This window comes from Labeo rohita, chromosome 18, assembly GCF_022985175.1.
Source record: "Labeo rohita strain BAU-BD-2019 chromosome 18, IGBB_LRoh.1.0, whole genome shotgun sequence".
Lineage (NCBI taxonomy): Eukaryota > Metazoa > Chordata > Actinopteri > Cypriniformes > Cyprinidae > Labeo > Labeo rohita.
In genome coordinates, this window is record NC_066886.1 from 28,777,934 (window position 1) to 28,802,204 (window position 24,271).

The 24,271-nt window shown below is 36.7% G+C and overlaps 1 protein-coding gene across 1 annotated transcript in view; it reads right to left on the reverse strand.

Annotated features, from left to right (window-relative positions):
* Positions 1-24,271, reverse strand: part of abcc5 (ATP-binding cassette, sub-family C (CFTR/MRP), member 5) — a 45,510-nt gene that overhangs the window by 15,737 nt on the left and 5,502 nt on the right. The window contains exons 3-13 of the mRNA XM_051135196.1: positions 18,299-18,447; positions 13,010-13,165; positions 12,626-12,770; positions 7,790-8,023; positions 7,415-7,588; positions 7,188-7,335; positions 5,718-5,866; positions 5,522-5,629; positions 2,973-3,326; positions 2,804-2,875; positions 2,602-2,726 (exon numbers count right to left, since the gene is read on the reverse strand). Coding sequence (XP_050991153.1) covers positions 2,602-2,726; positions 2,804-2,875; positions 2,973-3,326; positions 5,522-5,629; positions 5,718-5,866; positions 7,188-7,335; positions 7,415-7,588; positions 7,790-8,023; positions 12,626-12,770; positions 13,010-13,165; positions 18,299-18,447 — 1,814 coding nt within the window. The remainder of the gene's footprint in view (positions 1-2,601; positions 2,727-2,803; positions 2,876-2,972; positions 3,327-5,521; positions 5,630-5,717; positions 5,867-7,187; positions 7,336-7,414; positions 7,589-7,789; positions 8,024-12,625; positions 12,771-13,009; positions 13,166-18,298; positions 18,448-24,271) is intronic.

Consider the following 24,271-nt stretch of genomic DNA (forward strand, 5'->3'; position numbering starts at 1 on the left):
TCATTTTGAAAAATATTTAGGCCAAAACGAGTCTGTTTGGAGTTCGTTTCAGAAGCTTGAAGCAGCTTGCCAAAGCAAATATTCCAGAAAAGTTTGCTCCAGCTGGTAAATGACTTTTAACTACTGTTGGCCTGTGAGTATTACATAATAAGTAGATGTGTTCAGCGGCTCCGTCTTCTTGACATGGAAATCGTCTGTGATTCATTTCTTCAGTCCTTTGATGTCAAATGCAATTAAAAACATGAACAGACTGGAGAGCTGCTTTATAGTAGAAATTAAAGTTGTAATTCCAATTGAAAGCAACTCTGCCACTGTTTTTTCATGTTTAATACGGTAAAGCTGCTTTAACGCAATCTATTACATAAAGTAGGAATGCACCGACACCACTTTTTCCCCGAATGAGTCCGATACTGATACTTTTCTGTTTGGTACTTGCCAATACAGATACCTCTATTTTCATAGCACTTGTCATTTTTTTAAATATTAGGTACAGAAACCAAAACAATAGGAGTCATGTTAGACGGCTTCAATCATTTACCAATTAGATATTTTCTTCAAATATCCCACTTAATTATGCATATTAAAATGTATTGTGCAAACTTTTGTTATTGTTCATTTTATTGCTCTACCATATTTCATCTTTAATTCAATATCACATTAGAGCTGCTTCATTGCAGTGGCTAAAATTGCAGGGAACCACTAATTATACATACATTTTGTAACAGCAATGAACGTACTTTCTGAATAATAAGTCCTGTTTTTTAATCATGTTTTTATCATTCGCTTAAAACAAAGAGGTGTCCCTAGTAAAGAAGTAACATATTTAAAATGCATTTATTTTAAACTAATTATAGTTCAAGTCTATTAACATATTTAACGACAGATTGCTTGAGACTTACTGATATAAAAATTTAAATTAAACTATTTGGAGTAATACATGTGCACAATGCACATTTCTTAATATTAAGCATAAAATATGTTACTACTAATATAGACTACTGATGAGAATTGTATGATCTTTAAATAATATTGGTCTTTAAATGCAAAAAAGTGAACCTAAAGTATGCAGATATTGTAAAATGAAATTCCAGGACTTTTCAAGCACTACTTTTTTGATTTTCAATGACGTCAATTAATCTCACATATGGTTTGATGTTTTCCACTGTTTATAAATAAATAAATAAATAAATAAATGATTCATGAAACCGCTCCTTGAATTAAATCAAATGATTTGTGAACGTGCACCGAATTCCTGATCTGAATAATCGCAAACCATCATTTTAGATCAGGACTCGGAGCACAGAACATGAATCATTCAATTCGCGGAATCATTCAAGAACCACTCTGAAATTTCGATCTAAAGCAAAAGATTTGCAAACCTGCTCTGAAGTCCCTATTTGAATAATGATTTGTGAATCATCATTTCAGATCAGGACTCGAAGCGTGGATTGCAAATCATTTAGTTTGCAGAATGTTCCGCGATTAGTTAAGTCCTGTTCTGAATCAAATGATTTGCGATGCACAAAATTGTGATCTAAATCAAATGATTTCTGATACGCGACTTGAAGTCCCGATCTAAATCAAATGATTCACAACACGCAAAGTTCTGATCTAAGTCAAATGATTTGTGATACGTGACTTGAAGTCCCAATCTAAATCAAATGATTTGCGATATGCAGTTACGATCTAAGTCAAATGACTCACACCCTCTCTGAAGTCCCAACATGAATCAAATGATTTGTGATACATAATCCGATTGGACCACTTTGAAACAGTGAATCGTTTTGCAACGCAATGGTTAAACTGATTCAGTTTTGAAAAGCTCTGTTTTACCCATCACTTATCAAAAGAGAGGTTCCAGCGTAAATGACTCACTCAACTGATTCGGTTCATCTGTTTGTCTTTTCATGTCTTCAGCTATAGTACTACTACTGGTTTAGCACGAGTTTTATGATGTTAACTGAAATAGGCAAACAAAAAAAAGTGTTTTTTTAATTGAGTGAATTTTGCACAAAATATGTATTTATAGAGTATATCTTTAGTGTAACTTCAGCACTACTTCTGCACAATCAAAGTGTATTAAGTACAAAATTAGCTGTTCCAATTTAGCAGACTTTAAATATACCAGTTTAGTATATTAAAAGTACAATTGCAGGGGATTTTTTAAATACATAATATATAAATGTTTTTGTAGTATACTTAAATGTGTTTTAAACACATTTTAGTATATTTATTTTTCACTAGGGGTATGCATGACGTTTAAAATAAATGTTTATAGTAAATAATTTTAGCTTGTTCTATATTATACATCTAACAATTCAGTTTTAATTCAAATGAAGTGTGTGCTAAATGATGCATTGTTTTACTTATTGGCTTTTGACATACCCAACTGAACTACAAACTTTTCAGTTCTTTGTATGGGAAAGGGATATTCGCTCTCGACATGCTTGTGCATCTGTGCCTCTGCACGCTCAATACACTCGTGCTTTGGACAGAACTGGGAAATTTGCTAACAGCTAACAACATACTGTTGCTTAGATATATCAAACTTCACTGTGAGTATATTGGGGTCTTCACACGTTCCGTTTATATGGTGCTCACCTCTCTTCTTCCATTTCCTTGCCAAACAGGATATTGTCACGAAAGGATGAATTGAGAATCCAGGCCTGTTGTGCCACATACGCGAAATCTCCATCAACAGCAACAGTCCCCTCTAAAAGAGTCATCTGGGATACACACACAAAGGGAATTAAAACATGCATGCTGCCTTCAATGTAGACAAACACTTCACAATCAGACTCACCTGGCCAAGAATAGCAGAGATCAGAGATGTTTTGCCACTTCCTACACTGCCACAGACACCGACCAGCTTCCCCTAAAGATTCAAAAGCAGGAATGATTATTAGTACGATTGTTCCCTGTTATCTCAACCACTACAAATTGACCAAATTAGCATTCAGAAAGGCAAAGACCTTTTGTACGGAGAGATCGATGCAGTGAAGAGTTCTTTGCAGCCGTTGGCTGATAGTTGGCACTTGAAGGGTTTGATCTTCAGGACCGGATGCCACGTCTACAGACACTTCATTCAACAGCTGACCATTCGTTTCTTCTTCCAGCATCTCGTGTTGTTTTTGATCGTCACGCTGTCTGCGCTTCTTGCGACACCCTCTCATTCCGAGGCCTACGTAGGGTGTACCGCGGGGCGACGGCTGGGCGCTGTGACCGCCCGTCTCCCAAGCCAAACTGGCACTACTCATCTCTATTGCAAATGAAGGATTCCTTGGGAGCTCACGGATCATCTTGACCTCAGCCATCATCAACAAACTCTGGAGAGAGAAAACAAATTTAATCTAACTTGTCTCGCAGAACAATCATGAAAGTGATTAAAGTACACAGAGGCTGTTTGTCTTTCTTCCTGATATGAAAGGGGTAGTTTATCTGAAAACTGACCTTCAAGTGTATATGACTTTCTTCTTTTCAGATGAATACAATCAGAGCTATATTAAAAAATTCTCTGGCTCTACGTATAATGGCTGGGTGGTGAGATTTTCAAGTCCAATAAAGTGCATCCATCCATCATGAAAAGTGCTCCACATGGCTCAGAGGGGTTAATAAAGGCCTTCTGAAGTAAATCGATGCATTTAAGAAAAATATCCATATTTAAAACGTTATAAACCGTAATTATTTTTGTGTGCATCGATTCGCTTCAGAAAGTCTTTATTACTTCCGTGTGGAGTACTTTTTATAATAGACTGATGCACTTCATCAGACTTCAAAATCTCAACAGCCATTCACTGCCATTATAAAACTTGGAAGAGCCAGGACATTTTTTTAATGTAACTCCAATTGTATTTCACTGAAAGAAGAAAGACATATACACCTAGGATGGCTTAAGGGTGAACAAGTCATGAGGTAATTTTCATTTCTGGGTGAATTATCCCTTCAAATTATTACATTCAATAGAGGATGGCTGCATATTTTGTAATCTATGTAATTTTCTTCACTCTTAAGTATGGCTGTAACGACATACCGGTATGACAGTGTTTCGCGGTTTGAACAGACATGGTTATCATACCGTAAATATTTGCATATCTACCGGTTTTAAAAAAATGAATGAGAAAAAAAAAAAAAATCAACCTGTCAAAATAAAAATTTGATTAAACTAGAAGTTATGACAGAAATATATTAGCAATATGCAATGTACTTAAAAGTTATAATAACAACAATAATAATATTTTTTATAATAATGAATTTATTTAAACATTATTTTTAAAGAACATCATGTCTGGCCCTGTTTTAACTTAGTAAACCTCCAAAAACAAAAGTTGTTAAATTTTCATTTCATGACATTTTAAAACATGAATTATAATGTTAACGTGTGATATAGACATACATAAGGCTTACACATTACTTTTAGTTGTTTTTTATTCATTTTTTTTGTTTATTTCTTTATTTTTTTCAAAAGGAAGACTTCGATTCTTTCAATAAAATGTTTTTTTGGCAATACAGGATTTGTTCACACAGATAACTTGTTCTTATTCTTTTAGGAGTCATTGTTACTGATACGAATTATTGTTTAATATATACCGTAAAAGACTTATCATACCATGACAATCTCATACCATTACAACCCTACTCTTAAGGTCACTTGAAATAAAGCAATGCATTGCCAAAGCTAAATCATGCATGTCCAGCATTGCAACGTGACACTCAAACTATCTGAACTTGGATGGCACTGAATTTGAAATGCATAGAGTACTGCAGGGCTCATGTATTTTTGTAGGCCAAAACCCAGAGATGAGTTTGCATTCATTTAACCAGTTTAACTGTCTTAAAGTCAATGGGTTTTTTTGGTTAAATGTCTGGAATAAGGTCTGACATGAATACAAGCGTAAGATATTTTTACATGTGATTCTATAACATGCAATACATCAGTAACACCCACTTGTGTTGTTTAGAGCTTTTAGTTGTCTTAAAAAAGGTGGCTGCTAAACAGTGTCTAAATGGAGCACTTTATAAATAAGATGGAAGAGAGTCTGATCCAGATATATGAAGCTGAGCATTCTTTGGTTAACCCATGTGAAACAAGATGGCGTATCATAGCACTCAAAAAGGTTTTTCTCTTCTAAGCTCAAATAAATCTCTTTATTGTGTCCACTTTCATTTTCTTACTTTAACAACTTCCTAAAATTGCCACTTTATGACAGTATCTCCAACACTTAATTGATGCATGATCTAAGTCATTTAAAAGGGACTTTGTGATTTTATCATCTGCCACTGAAATCAGAAACAAAGAAATGAAGATATAATCTGCATGATTAAGTGAAAGATAGAAGTGAGAGTGGAGATTTTCAACATGGTACCAACAATACGTCCCCAAGATCATCTATCTAGACTATATGAAACACACCTCAATGATACCACCTGCACCAATACCTGGATTTCCTGTGAGAACAGCGTGTAAAATACACACTTCCAGACTTGACAAGTTAACTTGGAGAAAGAAGGAGAGAAAGCTCACCTTGAACCTATCAATGGCAACAGATGCCTCTGATAGAGATTTGACTGAAAATGGGGTGACCTTTAAGGCAAAGGTCATGGCGTTGAAAACAGTGACAACAGTAAATGCCTGGAAAGGGAAATGAAGTACAGTCAATGCATGAATACATTAATACTGTGGTAATGCCTACACCTCCAAACAAGCAGTGTAACCGTACCTGTGCGGCAGTGAGGTCATAACCTAGCAACATGTGGGTGGAGAACGTGGCCACACTGGCGATCACCACAACGATAGGTGCCACGCCGACTGTAATGCTCTGAAAATATCCGGTTTGTTCCAGAATCTGACGCTCCTCATCTCTTATTCCTGTTAGATGATAATCAAAAACATTTACAAAGAAATAGGCCGAAGCAGGCCATTACTTATTAACCAAAATTTGCAAACAGAAAAAAACATTAATTCAAAATATTGACAAAAATATAATCATATAATCAATGATTCTAACACAACACTGAGCCAAACACACAAGCCAGCAACCACAACCATTTATTTAACTAAAACTAAATGTATATTTAAAAAAAAAAAATTACTAGAAATAAAATACTAAAAGTAAAATAAAAGTACTAAAATTAACAAAAACTAAAGACGTTTTATAAAGTTATATAGACATATTAAAAAAACAACAACACAAAATTACTAAAACTTTAACTAAAATTCAAATGAAAATAGAAAATAAAAAATAAAATCTAAATAAAAGTATCAAATAAAACTACAATAGTATATCAGTGATACTAAAATAGCATTTTTTATTACTTGAAATAAAAATATTAAAATATTAACTGAGATATATATATAATACAATTTTGTTGTATTTTTTTGTAGTATATATATATATAAAATAATATACTTATATAATTTTTGGGTGTATTTTATTTCAGTTAATGTTTATATATATATTCTCATTTCCATTTAGTTTAAATCGATGTACTAAAATAAATAAAATTAAAATAAATTAAAATCTAAAAAAAAAAAAACAATGTAGACATTCTGAAAAAATTATAAAATTGTAAAAATTACTTTAACTTTAATATCTTATATAAATTATATATAACTATTAAGTAAACAAATAAGTAAAATTATAAACTAATATAATTAAAATAAACTAAAAACTAAAAACTAAACTTTACAAAAACAATATAAAATTAAGAGAAAAAAAATACAAAACTTACTTCAGCTTTGTATAATTTAATTTTTTCATTTACACTGAGTTAAAGTTGACGTACTAAAATGAGTAAAATTAAAACAAACAAAAAACTAAAACTAAACAGACATACTAAAAAAGATTTGTAAAAATTACAAAAATTACTTTAATATCTTATGGAAAATCATATATAATTAATAAGCAAATAAATAAGTAAAATTATAAAGTAATAACATTAAAAACTAAAAGTTAAAAAACTATATAAAATGGATAGAAAAATTTACAAAAATTACTTCAGCTTTATATCATTTAATAAAATTAAAACAAACAAAAAACTAAAACTAAATAGACATACTAAAAAAGATTTGTAAAAATTACAAAAATTACTTTAACTTTAACTAAAATCTATATGAAAACAGATAACATATAAAAAATTCCAATATTGTATCAATGACTAATCCAAATACACAAGCTAAAACAACTTACTTCGTACAGCTTGTGAGAAGGCCTTAACCCAGGCATACATCTTAATGAACTTGATGTAGTTCAGAATCTCATTCATCTTTTGAACACGCTGGTCAGTCACGGCTACTCCCTTCCTCCTAAAGTACGCCGTGAGCCTGGAGCTAAACATCTACAGAAAAAACATTGCTGTTATTACAGCGGAAATCCCTATCGGAAAAGCAACACTAATCACGAACCGAAAAGCTCACCATAGTGGGGTAGAAGAGGATGAAGACGGCAGAGCCTAGAAGAGATGTCGGCCCCAACACGGATAAGTTGTATGCCATTCCCAGCACGGCCACCAGGGGGCCTCCAGCCAACAGGCTGCCCACGGCAGCGGCCTCAAACATGCGCTGCCCGTCACTCGAACACATATTGATCAGCTACGGAAAAAAGCAGCACGTACTTCAGCAAGATGCTGCGAGATATTCGATGGACTACCATGAAATATATGCGGGCTTCACCTTCTTTTTCCTTCACTCTTCATCTCTTCACCATTCAACACCCTAGGATATCTGCTCCTAACCTTCCTAAATGTTTAATTCATTAATGCGAACCTCCTCACCCGTCCCTCAACACCGTACCTCTCCCATGCTCTTCTCCCGGAGGCTGCGCAGCCGCAGTATCTTGTGGAAGGCCATGGTCAGGACGGCTCCACGCAGGCGGGTGCCGGTGCGGTAGTTGAGCCCCCAGGTGAGGGCGAGGGACCAGGAGCGAATCAGCTCGGTGGCCAAGAGGCCCAGCACCAGCAGCAGGCCGTAGGGCAGGTCGGGTTCGCTCATCTGCGTGTACTCCAGCAACCGCCTCACCACAAACGCCTGCGGAGAGGGAGGACGAGCAAGGGGGCGACAGGACACAGCAGGCGTGACTGAGGATACAAACACAGCCGTGCACCAGCACTGCGATATCTACACTGCATGACCTTCCTCATCATAAATCATCTGATTACATCGTTCGGCAGAAAGAGGTAGAGGGATGCAGATCATTGTATGCTACGTGTGGGGCGTCATCATAAAATGCACGACTTCTAATCATTGGAGACAGTGAGGGAGCGGCAACGTCTACTGAGAGAGCATGTCAGCCTGTGTTCTAATAGTTTTTATTACCTTATGTGGCCCTTTTCTCTAGCCTTTGGAAAAGAACAAGAGAGACAATGAAACAGTACCGACAGTACCATCTGTGCGAGAGACATAGCAATGTGACATAATCATGGACATAATGCCCCTTGTTTGTGGATTCAAAGACTTTTTACCTACAGTCACATCAGGTTGGGGTACAGGATGGAGACGTACTTTTGTTTTAACACCTGAAAATTAATATCAATTAAATTAGTAGCAGAGTGTGCGCAAGCACAAAACACAGAAAACTTGAACAGCTGACACATTTCAAGAAAGTCATACAGTCGCACACACATACGCTCGCACGCACGCCGTTCTCAGATATCATGCACATACGCAGTCAAGGATATGCAGACATAAACTGGGAACACGGGCAAACCCATGTGGTTGAACACAGCTGCTAGATTTTATTAAGGTAACCTTGAATATTTAACCTTGAGAGTTGAAACATTCAGCAGTTTGTGGAAAAAAATGTACAAAGATGTTGCAAGAACAACAACATGGATCAGGCAAATCAAGGAAAAAATAACAAAACAAAACACATTGACAAAAATCACATCTAGTTCCTTCAGAGTCCATTTGCGAGTTGTCATCGCTTTAAAAGCTGTCCCATTTATTTTTAAATCGAGGTTAGTGGGGCAGCGATCCCTCCCTGAATGACGCACATCTTACAAGACCCATTTACACCACATAGTTGGCCAAAAAGGTGTCCGTGAAACTGGTCAAAAATCCAACACATTGAGGACAAGAGGTGCGGGTCTGAAAACGGCCTGTACGCTCACGAACCTCTCACACTTGAGAGCGTTTCAGTCCAGAACGAGAAACCCCAGCAATATAGACACCCCGCAAGTCCGTTTTTCCGTTTGCTGGCATTTATCTGGAGGAGTCTGAATCAATTGTCCATTGGCACAAAAACTTGCCCGCATCCGTCATCGGACATACATTGCATGAAAAAGGGTTACCCAACCTTTCAGACAATTTCTTGCTGGATCATTTCAATACACATGAGTTGTGAATAATTACAGAGATCAAATAAGAGAGGGGAAACAGAAAGAGAGAGAGAGAGAGAGAGAGAGACGGGCAGCAAACAGCATTAACTCTTGATCCAGCCCTGCATAAGAAACATGCCCTTACCTCCCAGGAATCCTCACCGGCTCTGCCTGCCGTGTGCTCTCCCCGCAGGTTAAACGGACACCCTGTGGAGTCTAAAGAATAGCCTCTGTCACATGTCGCACACATGGGGACCCAGCGACCTCTGACCCCTAACTCCAATCTGAACCCCACAACCCCCCCACCACCCCCCCGACACCCACCTTCCTTTACAAACCACCCCCGCGCTCAGTCATCAGAGCAAGGACAGGTATCTCTTCAAGGAGATGTTCTACAGGGAGTTGCTAAATATAGACAACAGGGAGAGAAAGGCAGTTGATGATTAAACAGATTGAAATCCAGGTGTTTTGATAAGCCCGATTTTCTCCTAAAGGCTGAAGGAGACAGAGCCTTGCTGTGTCGCCCATGGTGGGACAGTGACAGAAGCTCTCCTTGAAGAAAGTGTTAGCCTATCCTCCTGATCTAATTAGACTTTGTTTTAGACTACGCTTGTGCTACATGCAATGCCCCTAAACTTAAGTCGTACCCCAAATCTAGCATTTCACAGTGGACCGTAAGAACACAAAATACTTTCCTTATTATCTACCCGATAATAACACCACAGATATAAAACACCTGGTACCTGGAAAGCAAGAGACAAACAGAAACTTGCACAATCATAGAGCAGCAGTTTTTTCGAACAGGTGTAATAAATTTGTTTTTGTTTTTGGAACTGAAACTCTTGCGACTGAAAATGATGACTATGCTTGAGTCATTTATCTTTAGCGTTATTAAAACTACTGAACATTTATGAGTAAAGGAGTAGTTCACTTAATACTGTTCTCACCCCCTTGTCTTCCAAGATGTTCATGTCTTTCTTTCTTCAGTCGTAAAGAAATTATGTTTTTTGAGCAAAACCTTTCATGAAAGTTTGAACTTCCAAAACGTCTCTAAATGATCCCAGCCGAGGAAGAAGGGTCTTATCTAGCGAAACGATTATTTTCTAAAAAAAAAAATTGGACACTTTATATACTTTTTAAACTTTTTAAACGCTTGTCTAGCTCTGCCTCCTCCAACTTCAAAATCATCCTGCATGGCTGCAGAGGTACCGACCCAGCGTTTACAAAGTAAACTTGCAAGGAAGGTCAAGTGGACTTTACAAAAAAGCGATGTAGGACGATTTTGAAGTTGGAGGAGAAAATGGGAGATGGGAGTTTTTCAACATACCCTAACTGTATTGACCTGGATTACACAGAGTATGCATGCACATGGCAGAGCTAGATAAGATGAGCATTTGAGGTTAAAAAGTATAGAAATGTTTAGTTTTTTAATCGCTAGATAAGACCCTTATTCCTCGACTGGGATTGTTTACAGGCCTTTGAAGCTGCATTTAAACTGCATTTTGAATGTTCAAACTCGAGGGCACCATAGACGTCCACTATATGGAGAACATTCCTGAAATGTTTTCCTCTAAAAACATAATTTCTCTCCGAGTGAAGAAAGGCAGACATGAACATCTTGGATGACAAGGGGGTGAGTACATTATCTGTAAATTTTTGTTGTGGAAGAGAACTACTCCTTTAATAACGTTCGGCCTTAATTAATAGACTTGCTTAAAAGTGAACTGTCACTTCTGCACAACTCGCAGCACCAAACAGAACAGAAAAACACAGTGCGCTGGCAGTCTAACGGCAGTAGAGTGCAACAGTCAAGTTGCGGAAGTAAAAACTCCATTCTTTTCTCCACAGGGGAATTGATTTTTAATGATAACTTATAAACCTTTAAAGACAGACCTACTGTGAGCTACAAGGTTGCTAATCGATGGTATATGTGACCCTGGACCACAAAACCAGTCATAAGTAGAATGAGTATATTTGTAGCAATAGCCAACAATACATTGTATGGGTCAAAATGATCGATTTTCATTTTATGCCAAAAATCATTTGGATATTAAGTAAAAACCATGTTCCATGAAGATATTTTGTAAATTTCCTACCGTAAATATCAAAACTTAATTTTTGATTAGTAATATGCATTTTTAAGGCGATTTTCTCAATATTTAGAATTTTTTGCACCCTCAGATTGCAGATTTTCAAATAGTTGTATCAAATATTTCCAAATGTCCATTGTCCAAAATCAATGGAACGCTTATATTCAGCTTCCAGATGATGTATAAGTCTCAATTTAAAAAAACTGACCCTTATGATGGTTTTGTGGTCCAGGGTCATATATGCTTTTATTGAAGGCATCAGTTTGCATTATTTCAAGAATTCTGTTTAAAAGCGGAATTCCTGGTGAAAACTACATTACCCATGATGCTTTGCAAAAATCTCCCCAAACAAATAGCTGCGGTGAGCAAATTGCAACAAAAGATCTAGCAGGGAAAACCCACTCCCATAAAGCACCGCAAACAACATAAGCGAAATGACCTCACAAAGTGTCAAAATACTACACTTTTCGATTATGATTTGCAGTGCTTCATGGGATTGTAGTTTTCCCCCTCACTAAAACCATAAAGGACACAGTTTTGTTCTTTTGCATGATTTTCTAATAATTTTTTGCTTCACTTAAAAAGTTTGCAATGTTGTGATTCACCTCAGTGCTTGTTGTTTTTTTCATGGCTTACCCTTTTTTTTTTAAATCCCTATTGGGGAAAATTTTATGGAAAAATACTTCTAAAACCAACACAGCTGAAAAAGTGGGTGGCCATTATTGCACTCTATGTTTGAGATAATGTTGTCACATCCGACACAGTTGGGCAGCTCAAATGCACGTTCATTTGGTACCATTAGTGGCGCAGATATGACATACTTCAGTAACATAACATCTAAATTACAAAGTTCCCCTATTGTGATACGAAAGTCAGACTATTGGGCAAAAAGCAGCAGACAAGCTGTATAATACTCTTTTGGTCTTGGCACAAGTCATCATTAAGGCACTTTATAAATAGCACTAATTGTTAAATGGTTTTGGGAGCCACACTGGAAACACCACAGAGGTAAAGCAGATCACTTCTGAGGCCCAGTGACAATGTAACACACTTTTCATTCCCCATCTGAACACTCACCTGAGCATTTGAGGGGGGGCAGGATTTGATAGGTGGGTCTACAAAGCTAATAATACACAGAGAGACAGATAGAGCAGGAGCGAGAGAGATAGATAGAGGGAAAAGACACTAGAAAGACACAACAGAGCTGAGATGGTGTTACTTACTGGGCCACTGAAGCCTGCGAGTTGAGTAACCATAAGGCAGAGGATGGACAGCAGCAGACGCGTGCGGCAAAAATGCCAGACCACACGACCAAGAGACGCCCCGTCTCCTCGTGATCTGACTTCTTCATCCCACAGCCCGGCCAGCCTGTGGAAATAAGGTTTAACCTAACCAATTACATCAGGTCTGAGAAGTACCACTTCAATAGCATTTGATTTGGACATGCATCATCCCAGTGCAATGGTATTCTTTAAAGTACATTGCAGTACTACAGTGCATTAACCATTTGGTACATTAGTACCATTTATACCTCTGCAAGCTTTGAATTGCATTTTACATATATAGTTGCATCATGCATCATAAGTCTTATACGTATCAGTACTGACCGGCGACGATTGGCCTCACAACTCTCGAACTGCGACACGGCCCAGATATCCTCCAGAAACAGCTGACCCTTCTTATGGGCCAACACTGCCAGTGAGGTCAACCAGTTAAATGTCATAAAAGAGAAGAGGCCGGCGTTGTCCACTGGATGCTGATACCTGTGATAACACAACGAAAAATGGGACGAGAGAAGAGACAAGAGACGTGGATTAGTTTCTAAGCTGCAGTATTTTAATTCAGTGCAATTTGGTCTATTTTATTAGGGCCACCCAGTCTGAGTCCCATGTGCCTTTCTCAGGGACACAGTGTATGTCTCGTAAAACTGTGTAATTTGAGCTTAATCATTGAACTATGACATTTTAATAGGGTTGTAATTCTACCTAAATGTGGCTTTTGTTGCAATTCAACACAGAAATTTGTACTAAGGCTGGGATGACAATACCGATTTCTCAATTTTAACTTCTTTTCATTTAAAGGGACAGTTCACCCGAAATGAAAATTCTGTTATTAATTACACACCCCCATGTCGTTCCAAACCCGTAAGACCTTCATTCATCTTCAGAACACAAATTAAGATATTTTTGATTAAATGCGACTTGCAATTCTTTGTCCAGCCTTATTATTTGAACCATAATATACAGACGATGAACTAAGAGAGATGAAGATAAACAAAGGTCTTACGAGGTTATTGACAAAATTTTTGGTGTGAACTGTGTCTTTAAATCCCAAGAATCTATATTTCAGTCTATGCTGTTTTCATGTGATACATAAACAACTCTTTATAAAACAATAATTATTGCAAGCTTGTGAACTGAATTTGTTTGTTTGTTTGTTTCTATAGCACAAATTAATACAACCATTGTTGCCCAAAGTGCTGTACAAAATTAGAAAACCAAAACAAACCAACAAAAATAAAAACAGAAGAAAAAAATTTACATAAATATACAAGGACAAAGACATAACCATAACATTTACATAAATATACAAAGACAATGACATAGCACCACACAAGAACTACACAAAGAAACATAAAACTCAGCACTCAGAGAGATTAAAAGCCTGAGTTAATAATTAAGTTTTCAACAATGATTTAAAACTAGAGATTGTCTGAGCTGATCTAATACTCAAAGGTAACAAATTCCACAGTTTCGGAGCAGCAACTAAAAAAGCGCGATCACCCTTAAGTTTTAATCTAACTCTGGGAATTGTTAAAAGTTGCTGATCAGAAGATCTCAAGGATCTGACAGAAGTATGACATTTTACTAAGGTACCAAGATATGTTGGAGCTAAGCCATTTAAAGATTTAAAAAAAAAAAATTAAAAGTTTGTATTCTATTCAAAAACGAACCGGCAACCATTTAAGAAAGAACAAAATCGGCTTGTTATAACTTGAAGTAAAAAAATTATAACTTGCATTTTGTGTCAACACCAAGTCCTAGTTTACACTGCACGTTCATGTCTCTTCTGTCGTCTTATTTTGGTGCCTGAATCAAATCTTCAATAGAGATTCACACTCAAGTTAACTGAATAACTTTCTGATTCTTGAGTGTAACACACTATTGATGTTTTCTGCTCAACCAACCCTGTTATGCCTTGAAATTTCCCTCCTTTAAAAATAATCAATATTTGAGAGAATAAGTCCTTTTGAGCATTTTGAGTACATGGTTCAAACAACATTTAGTTTGATTTAAATTGTTCATTTCTGAAAGTCTCGTCCAGCTGAAGTGGTGTTTTATATTTCCGGTCTCTGGCGTATCTAGTCAAATTAAAGGAGAAGTCCACTTCCAGAACAAAAACTGACAGATAATGTACTCACCCCTTGTCATCCAAGATGTTCATTTCTTTCTTTTTTCAGTTAGAAAGTGTCAGCAAGACAAGATGAGCCTTTGAGATTAAAAGGATTTAAATTGTATATTTTTTAATGAAAATAACCAATTGTTTTGCTCGATAAGACCCTTCTTCCTCGGCTGGGATCGTTTACAACCACATTTGGGCTCGTTTGAAGACGCATTTAAACTGCATTTTGAAAGTTCAAAATCGGGGAACTACACCAGTCCATTATATGGAGAAAAATGCTGAAATGTTTCCCTCAAAAAACATAATTTCTTTACGGCTGAAGAAAAAAAAGACATAAACATCCTGGATGAGTGGGTGGGTACATTATCTGTACATTTTTGTTCTGGAAGTGAACTTCTCCTTTAATATATTTTCAGGGCGGATAATATAACATTAAACTAGGGGTGCACCGATCCGATATTAGGATCGGATATCGGCCGCGATATTGAAAAAATAGCTGGATCGGGGATCGGAAAAATTAACAGATCCACGGGCCGATCCAGTTTTTTTTTTCTTTTTTTTTTTTTCTTCCTCCGTCGCAGCCAGTGACTTATAAATATAGGTCGCTATAGGGGTGTCTACATTTTAATATTAAAAACAATATTAATAGTATAGTTATTAGTTAAAAATGTTTTAACTTTAGAAATGAGTCAATTTATACAATGTCTAAAATGTTATAAATAAGTCCGGGCTTTTCAGGTCATAGTTCAGACATGGCTGGGCTTCGGGCCTGTTCTAGGCTTATCCTTATTTTTATATTTTATACATACACCAATTATGGTGATGAAAACAAATTTCTGCGCTGGTGGAAACAACACGAGACTTCACTTTCGCTTTCACTTTCGAGACCGGCTCCGGAAGCGTTTAGTGTCTCCGCCATCAGCAGCAAATCAAGCGCACGCAATGGGCTGAAAGTTCCCACACAGCTCCGGCAAACGTAATTACAGTGAATGTGTCGGGGGAAATAGAAAGGAGATATTTTAATTATTTATGAACAAACCAGTGTTTTCCCAAGGATGAAGTTGCCGATCCTGACTCTCTCCTCTCTGGACGCGCCTTTAGAGAAATGCATCTTTACAGATTACATATTAAAGAGTTTTTTTTTTTGAAAGAGTATTAGTTTTGTTTCGTTAAGTACTAATTTCAAGCTTTCTATAGATATATGTATCATGTCTGTGAGGTATGTATTCGCTGAGTTTCCGTTAATTTTTGTGAAGCGTTGAGGCAACAGAAAGCGCATCATGTTTGTTTTCTTTATTTAATAAAAGCACCGTTTGCAACGTTTTGTTGATATTGTGAGTGCACACAAACAAAAGACCCTTAACAGTTCCGAATAATGTATTACTCTTACCTTTACGAGCAAAAATGACGGAACATTTTAAATTGTTTCCACTGAAAAAAAAAGCAAGTAATGGCGCTGGCGCCTCCATTTCCTGCAATTCGGCTTTAGCTTCTACTCTCCGCAAAAAGGATTGGGTACGCGTCTAATAGCGCACGTTTATCTGTTTAACGTTGAAACTAACATTGTTTTATATTTGAACTTTTTTTAGCCCTATATCTATAGATCTTATTTTAGGCAAGTCGTGATTTGAGAAGGCAAAATTGATCAAACAGACTGTGCATGTTTGATCAATGTGTCGGATGAACAAAAATGCTCCAAATGTTTTTCTAAATGAAACGAAATATAATCACTTTGCCATTAAAACTGAGCTATTTCAATAGATGAAACAGGTGTTTTGGGTGAAGACGGGCTCGGACAGAGAATTCCAATAAGCTGTCTGACAAGGCCCGTGCTGGGCTATAATGAACATTTATCCCAATACTTAAGTTATTATTTAATGTTTGCAACAAAGAAATGTAGCCTATACCGTGTATCCTGCTCGTGAAGCTTGTTTAAACGTAAAGCTTAACTTACATGACCAGAGCTCTCTCTGGATCAGCGGTTGCGGGAAAGCAGGTTTAAATATTCCGATGTGATTGCGATTTCAAATGTTTTATATTTGAAATCCCCCCCCCGCTTCCGCGATCCATGAATTCAACAATGGTATCGGATCGGTATCGGGTATCGACAGATATACAAAGCCCAGGCATCGGTATCGGGACTGAAAAAGTCGGATCGGTGCATCCCTACATTAAACCTGTAACAATTTACCGGCAAGATGGTCTATCACGGTTTGAACGTGCTCGATTATCATACTGTAAACATTTGCATATCTACCGGTTTAAAAAATGATTGGAAAAAAAAAAAGAAAAAAGATCTCACCCATGCATATGCAACTTTTTTTCATTAATTAAAATGCTGAAGTGTGATATAGATACACATAAGCCTTACAGCTATATTTTTTTAATTGTTTTTTCTTTGTTTATTTGTTTTTTTTCAGAAGGAACACATCAATACTTTCATTAAAATGGCTTAAAGTTTGTTGCAGTATTATTATTATTATTAGTATTATTATTATAGTTATTATTCCATGAAAATCTCATACCGTTACAACCCTATGTGATACATGAACAACTCTTTATAAAACATTATTTATAGCTTGCAATTTGTGTCAATACCCAGGCCTAATATATGCTGCACATTCATGTCTCCTGTGTCGTCTTATTTTGGTGCCTGAATCCATCAAAACCTCTTGCATCCATCAAAAAACTTGCATTAAAACCTCAATAGAGATTCACATTCAAGTTAATTGACTAACTTAATGATTCTTGAGTGTAAATCACTATTTATGTTTTCTGCTCAACCAACCTGTTATGCCTTGAAATTTTACCTCCTTTAAAAATAATCAATACTTGAGAGAAAGTCTTTTTGAGCATTTTGAGTACATGGTTCAAGCAACATTTAGTTTCATTTAAATTGTTCATTATGTTTGCCCTTATTTTGGTCTTGTTTAAAACTCAACATTTCATCTCCCTTGGGACAAAATATTGAGGCATTTTAACTTTAAACCTTTGCTTCCGGCCAAAATACAAGTTCATAATCCATAACATTGTTGTGTCACACTGTCACTTGTTTGATCTGTGCACATTTCTAAGACAAACTTTTATGAGACTTAGCAATATTATGGACAGACAACTGGTATTTTAGCAGAAAGCAGTGGTTTAAAGATAAAATCCCTTACTGATGGATTTGTTTCTTACAAAAGCAGCTTTTTATTTCCCAAGATACTAAGTGATTGGAGTTGTGGACTGGAGTTGTGTGGAGAGCTAGTAAATTTCAGCAAATTAAATTTTTGGCTGAACTATTCCATTAAGTCTGTTATTAACAGCTGACTCTGTAATCTATTCAAAATGTTCAGTTTGTCAGCATTTGTTTTAGAAAATGCTTCTACTGGCATCTACTGAGCCTTTGATATTTAAGCGCCTGACCTTCAAATTACCTTCAAATTTGAGAGCCTGACCTTTTTACCCATCACGATTAGCTTACTGAAATGTTCAGTAACATTAGTACGTACTTGCTGGTGGAGCGGATTGGCTTGAGTACACAGACACTGTGGTGGTATTTGCTTCTCCCGACTTCGTCCTCCAACTCTTTTGCGTCAGCGGCACTGCCCCCATCCAATGAGAGGCCACCCTCAGCTCTCGCTGCCGTTTCAAAAGCATCCTGGGAGAAACATAAGCAGATCAGGTGTTCAGCTGCTAGCTTTGTTTTTGAGTGTGGCTTATCAGCACTTTTAAATGGAAAGATGTGACAATGCAAAAAAAATGTTGACAGGAAATGAAAGAAGACATGTTCGTCAGCATGTATTGGGCAAGGACAAATATCATCAGCGAAAAAAAAAAAAAACTGAGGAAGGAAACCAGTCAGACTCCAATAACCATGCAACCCATAATGCCTAATAATGCCTTGGGGGAAAAACCACAGCGTCATGCGAAAAAACATCAAGTCCTGTGCTGCACGTGGTCTTAAACACAGACAGCTGATAAAGCCTATATTTGTAAATTCCACACACGTTTAAGTCATATGTCTTGGTTTTACAAATAACAAGCAAAATAGTTTAGAAGACTGTTTAAGGCAGGGGTCACCAGACCCGGTCCTGGAGGGCCGGTGTCCCTGCAGAGTTTACCTCCAACCCTAATCAAACACACCTGAACCAGCTAATCAAGGTCTTACTAGGTATACTTGAAACTTCCAGGCAGGTGTGTTGAGGAAAGTTGGAAGTAAACTCTGCAGGACACCACGGTTTAAGACACTACAGGTGAGGCCTTGTTGACTCTACACTAATACGCTTTTGAAAATGCATCTTTTTCTCTCTATTTTGGCCTTCCATCCACACAGAGATGGCATTTTTGTCAATGAAAATGAAGCTTTTTTTCAAAAATAAAAAAGCTCTCCAAAGTGGATAAATTAGAAAATTCTGCATTGCAGTGTGGACTGTGGCAACTAAGGTATTAGAAAACGATGACGCATTTTTAGTCAGGTGACACATATTGTACTGACTGATGTCTATGCTTATGTGGGTATTGTGCCTGATATATGCTATTCACTTTCACTAGATACAGTACTTTGCACACTCTTCAAATTACAGTCCTGCAAGGATGACAGAAAATTCACATGCAACTGCTGTCCTGTGGCAAAACAAGAGGGCATTTGCTGTTTAGACCAAACAAATAATGGTGATTAAGTGTGACCTGGATGCATCATTGAATGGTGAGATATTCCGCTAAATAAAATGATCCTGAATAAGATGGATATCACCACACTTTCATCACTAGGGGTGCACAGAAATTTTGGCTGCTGAAAATGATCAGCCAAAATGGTCATTTTTAGATTTCAGCCAAGAGAGGAAAAACTGCTGTAAATATGAGCCGAAAATATATGTCACTCCACACTGCCAGCAGCATTCAGAGTGCAGTTTTCACTCTCCCTCTGGTCGTCGTTACTGCGCAGTTTGACACTCCACTCAATATTCCATTGAATGTGTGTTCCACTCATCTGCTTAAATAATGCGCTGACAGGAAATTTCTATGTAGTATACTTGTTCCTGTTTGCAATAGCACAACTATGCTGTAACATGGCAGCGCTGGTAAAATGGCAACACTCTCGTGACGCTATGCCCTGCCTTAAGGCAACTCTGTTAATAACAGCTTTCTACATTATTTGGATAATTACTCAAAAAAAAAAAGGTTTTATCTGATTCTGTTGCATAGAACTGAAAAAAATAACATACTGATATTTAATATTAACATACTTTTTGTCCAATGTTATTGTGTTGCTTTCAATAAAATATTAGAATTATTGAGTTAAATTAAAAAGTCATACAAAATATTTTTTATTACTTAATAAAATAAATAATTATTTACAAAGCATTTTCGGTTTCATTCTGGAGCATCCTTAAACACAACACATAAAGACAAAAGTTAACAACCTGTGATTTAAATCCTAGAGAAAATCTTTTTGTTTTATTTTGTGAAAACAGTTCTAAACTAAGCCATGTTGTGCATCTCTGCACACAGCTGTGTTTCGTTCATAGACTTTAAAAAAACATGGACACAGTGTCTGGGATGTCACCTGTAGGTTTCTGAAGAGCATTTTTGAAGCCCAAGGTGGGTGAAGCTGGCTGTCACCATCTTTGCAGTGCGTAACTGCGTGTCAGTGGGCAGAGAGGAAGGACGTGGGGGGAACTGGTTGCATGCTGGTAGCTGGGCATTTTAACATGGGGTGTCTATGGGACTGACTCCTATTTGGAGCCAGTCTCCAAACTCTCTGTATTGGTTTCAAGAGAGACTGGAAGGTTGCCGCTTGGTTTTATTAATGAATGAATTCGCCTTTTTTGATCGCTCTGAAATAGTGATTCACTGGCCCATTCATAAAAATGGTTTCTTAATTCGTTCCTGAACGAATCAGTCATTTTGAACGAATCGATTGAACAAATGACTCATTAGGACAGTGGTGTGCTGCCACCTACTGGTAATTTTAATCGAATTTCTAAAAGCATCATTCTATGTTTTTTCTATCATTTCATATATTTTGTGTTCTAAATTTTATATTTAATACATTAATTTCATATTATTATTAAAGCAATTTGTAAGTGCAAATTATAATGAATCATACTAGTCTATTAAAAAAAAAAAAAAAAAAAACAAACTAAACCACTTAGCCAATGTAACTTTTCTGCATAGCCTATTTTATTTAAATGTATCCTTTGTATTCTGATACCTACCCTAGAACCGCCCCTGGCGTTCATGCGACACCAGAAAAATAAAGTGATTGGCTGTTGTCACTACGACGGTCGCGTCAGCATGTGAATGAATCGTTACACATTTACAGAAAAGAATCTGAACATGCAAATAAGGCATTATCTAATTAAATATGTTGTCATTTGCATATACTTCCAAAACAAACATGAACACTGACTGGATAAATTCAGGTTCAAGTTATTATTTAATTTTGCTGACATATTAAAAGCAATAAAGTGAGGAATATGGATATCTCTTTTTTTTAATCATTACATAAATCAGAAGTTCATATCAACAGCTAGAAAAATATGAATTATAACCATATTTTTAAGAACAAAATCAAAATCTGGTGAATGATATATGAACATACCCCTTGGTAAAAACCTTTAAAACATAGATAGGAATAAAACTGTAAAGTTTAGTGTATGTAAGTGCAGAAAAACTCATTTTGAGAAAACGGCCTTAAAACATGCACTGTAATTGAAATCTATATATGCAAAAAAATAAAGTGCAATAAAATAAACACTTACATTTGTATTTTGGATGTTTTATTTCCTCTAGCCTGAAATAAAGACGCACATTCATGAGAGAGTGGCATTCCAGCGGATGACGTAGGGTGTAGGCGGTGAGAATATGCTAGTTTCGCATGAACCAAATTTTGTTTACATAAAAAGAAAACCAGTCTCCTCTTGGCTTATATCGATATTCTTAGACATTTTTCTTTATAAATTCTTGTTTTATGCTTCTAATTCATGACAGTTAGAGATTACGGTTTATAAAAGTTTTAAATATGGATTTTTTTCTTACACAAATGTGCTGTTTGGAGTACTTTTTATGATGGGTGGATGCACTTTATTTTGCTTCAAAATCTCAACCACCATTCACTGCTATTATAAAGCTTGAAAAAGGACTTTTTTTTTTTTTTTTTAAATATAACTTCAGATGTATTCATCTGAAAGTAGAAAGACATATAAACCTGGGATGGCTTGAGTGTAAGTAAATCAAGGGGTAATTTTCATTTTTGGGTGAACTTTCCCTAAAATGTACTGGTAAAATTTAGCTTAGGGGTCATTTCTCACTATTAACTAGGTGTTTATTAGCATGCATGTTACTAGCATATTGAGTGTTTATTAGTTACTTACAAAGCACATATTAATGTCTTATTCTGCATGAACTTATTTTAGATCCCTTAATCCTAACCTTAATACCTAAACTTAACAACTACCTTGCTAACAATTAATAAACAGCAAATTAGGAGTTGATTGAGGCAAAAGTCATAGTTAATAGTTAGTTAATAGTAAGAATTGGTCTCCAAACTAAAGTGTGACCAGTGTACTTGACCCCACATGCAGCTGCACACCACGACATGTGCCAAAGACCACTCTAACAGACAAAGTATTTTATAACAGGCCAGCCAACAATAAAGTTTGTGCTGCCTGCAGCCAGCTGAGACAACAGCCAATTATATGGGCCGTTGCCCTTGGTGACGGGCGCTGTGGCGTATTCTGCTGACATCCAGGCTAAGTGCTGTGAGTAGTCGGAGTGTGTGTCTGTGTATACGTGTGTGTAAGCAAAGGCAGACTCAAAAATGTTTTAAAACCCAGGGAGGCAGAAAAACCCAGCCGGATTAGCTCACTAAAGGGAACGGCATGTACTTTAAAGCCTTTCAGTTTAAAGGCAGGGTGGTCATCTTCAAACACAGCTAGTGATTTTATCAAACAACTATGCTCAATTGAAGTCAGCCGCTTTACAATCTCCCATCATGAGAAATAAAAGGAATCAACAGCAATTCCAAGAGGACTAAATATGGTAAAAATGACTTAATATGGTAATTAGTTTATGTACAACCCTCTATGCACACATTGCCAATAGACTTGCCATTGGCTAAGACTTTTATTCGCCAGACTTCTCCTTTAATGTTTCCCTTGTCCCCATTCATTACTTGCCATAGTTTTTGATTTGCCCTAACCTGTGTCTAGTTAATTATCTCATTGAAATATTTAATTATCTGAGAGTGCAAGATGGCAGGCCACTCTAAGATGACTGAAAACTTGTGATAGAAGGATGTTCAGATGAAGGTCAAAGGAATGACACTTTCAGCCATTGCAAGAGAAGCTGGACGTTACAAATTCGTGATTTTTCGAATATTGCAGGTTCACAATGACTATAATTCATTCAAGTCCCCCAAAAAGGCTGGTCGTCAGGATAATGCTGAGACTCTCAATGGGGAATCGGTTCAACACTGCAGCTGGAATTGCTTGCCAGTTCAGTGCTGAACAGGGTAAGGATCTAAAGTCAGACTGAAATTGCACTCTTCAGTGTCCAAGCCTCTCATCAGCAAAGAGGATCAAAAGGCTAAGCTCACCTCTGCTGAAGAACATGTTGTGTGGAAAGAGGAGAACTGCTCCAAAGTTCACTTTAACGATGTGAGCAAGTTTAAATTATTTCTGTAAGTCTGATGGGAGACATTTTGTTTGGCGTCAAACTGAGAAAAGACTAAAGCTAAGCGTATAAAGAAGTCAGTGAAAGGTGGAGGAGGAAGTGACATGGTTTGAGGGATGCTTTCTGCAGCAGGAGTTGTGCCTCTGATACAGATACATGGCAGAGTGAATACAAATGTTTATCAGAACCTCCTGCGGCACCATGCAGTTCCTTCCCTGCAAACACCTCACAATCACCCAGCAATTCTCATGCAAGACAATGCCCCTGTCACACCGCAAAACAGGTAAAGCAGAACCTTGAAGTTGAAAACATTGAAATAATGAAATGGCAGGGCCAGAGTCTGGATCTAAACCAGATTGAAAATCTCTAGAAAATCCTTGGCAACACAATTCTGGCTAAGAAACCCACTACAGTTACCTAACTGTGGAAGAACAGTGGACCGAGATCACACCAGTGCAGTCTGAGAAACTATGTCCTGAAATGTTCTGTGGCCACAGATGTGCTGAAGTCATTCAAAACAACGGCCTTTACACTTCCTACTAATTTCTGACAGCCGTAACCCTCCAAAAATGTAGCTGTATTTGTAGATATTTTGCCAAACATGTTAAAAGAACAGTGGTAGATCTACTAATATTCATTCAAATTCTGAGCAATGAAGATTAACAGTATTTCAGATAAAATTAAGTATTTATAGACTGCCCTCTAATTTAGATCTCCATATATATATATATATATATATATATATATATATATATTAGGGATGTCACTAACGATTCTTTTGGTAATCAAGTAATCTGTGAATTATT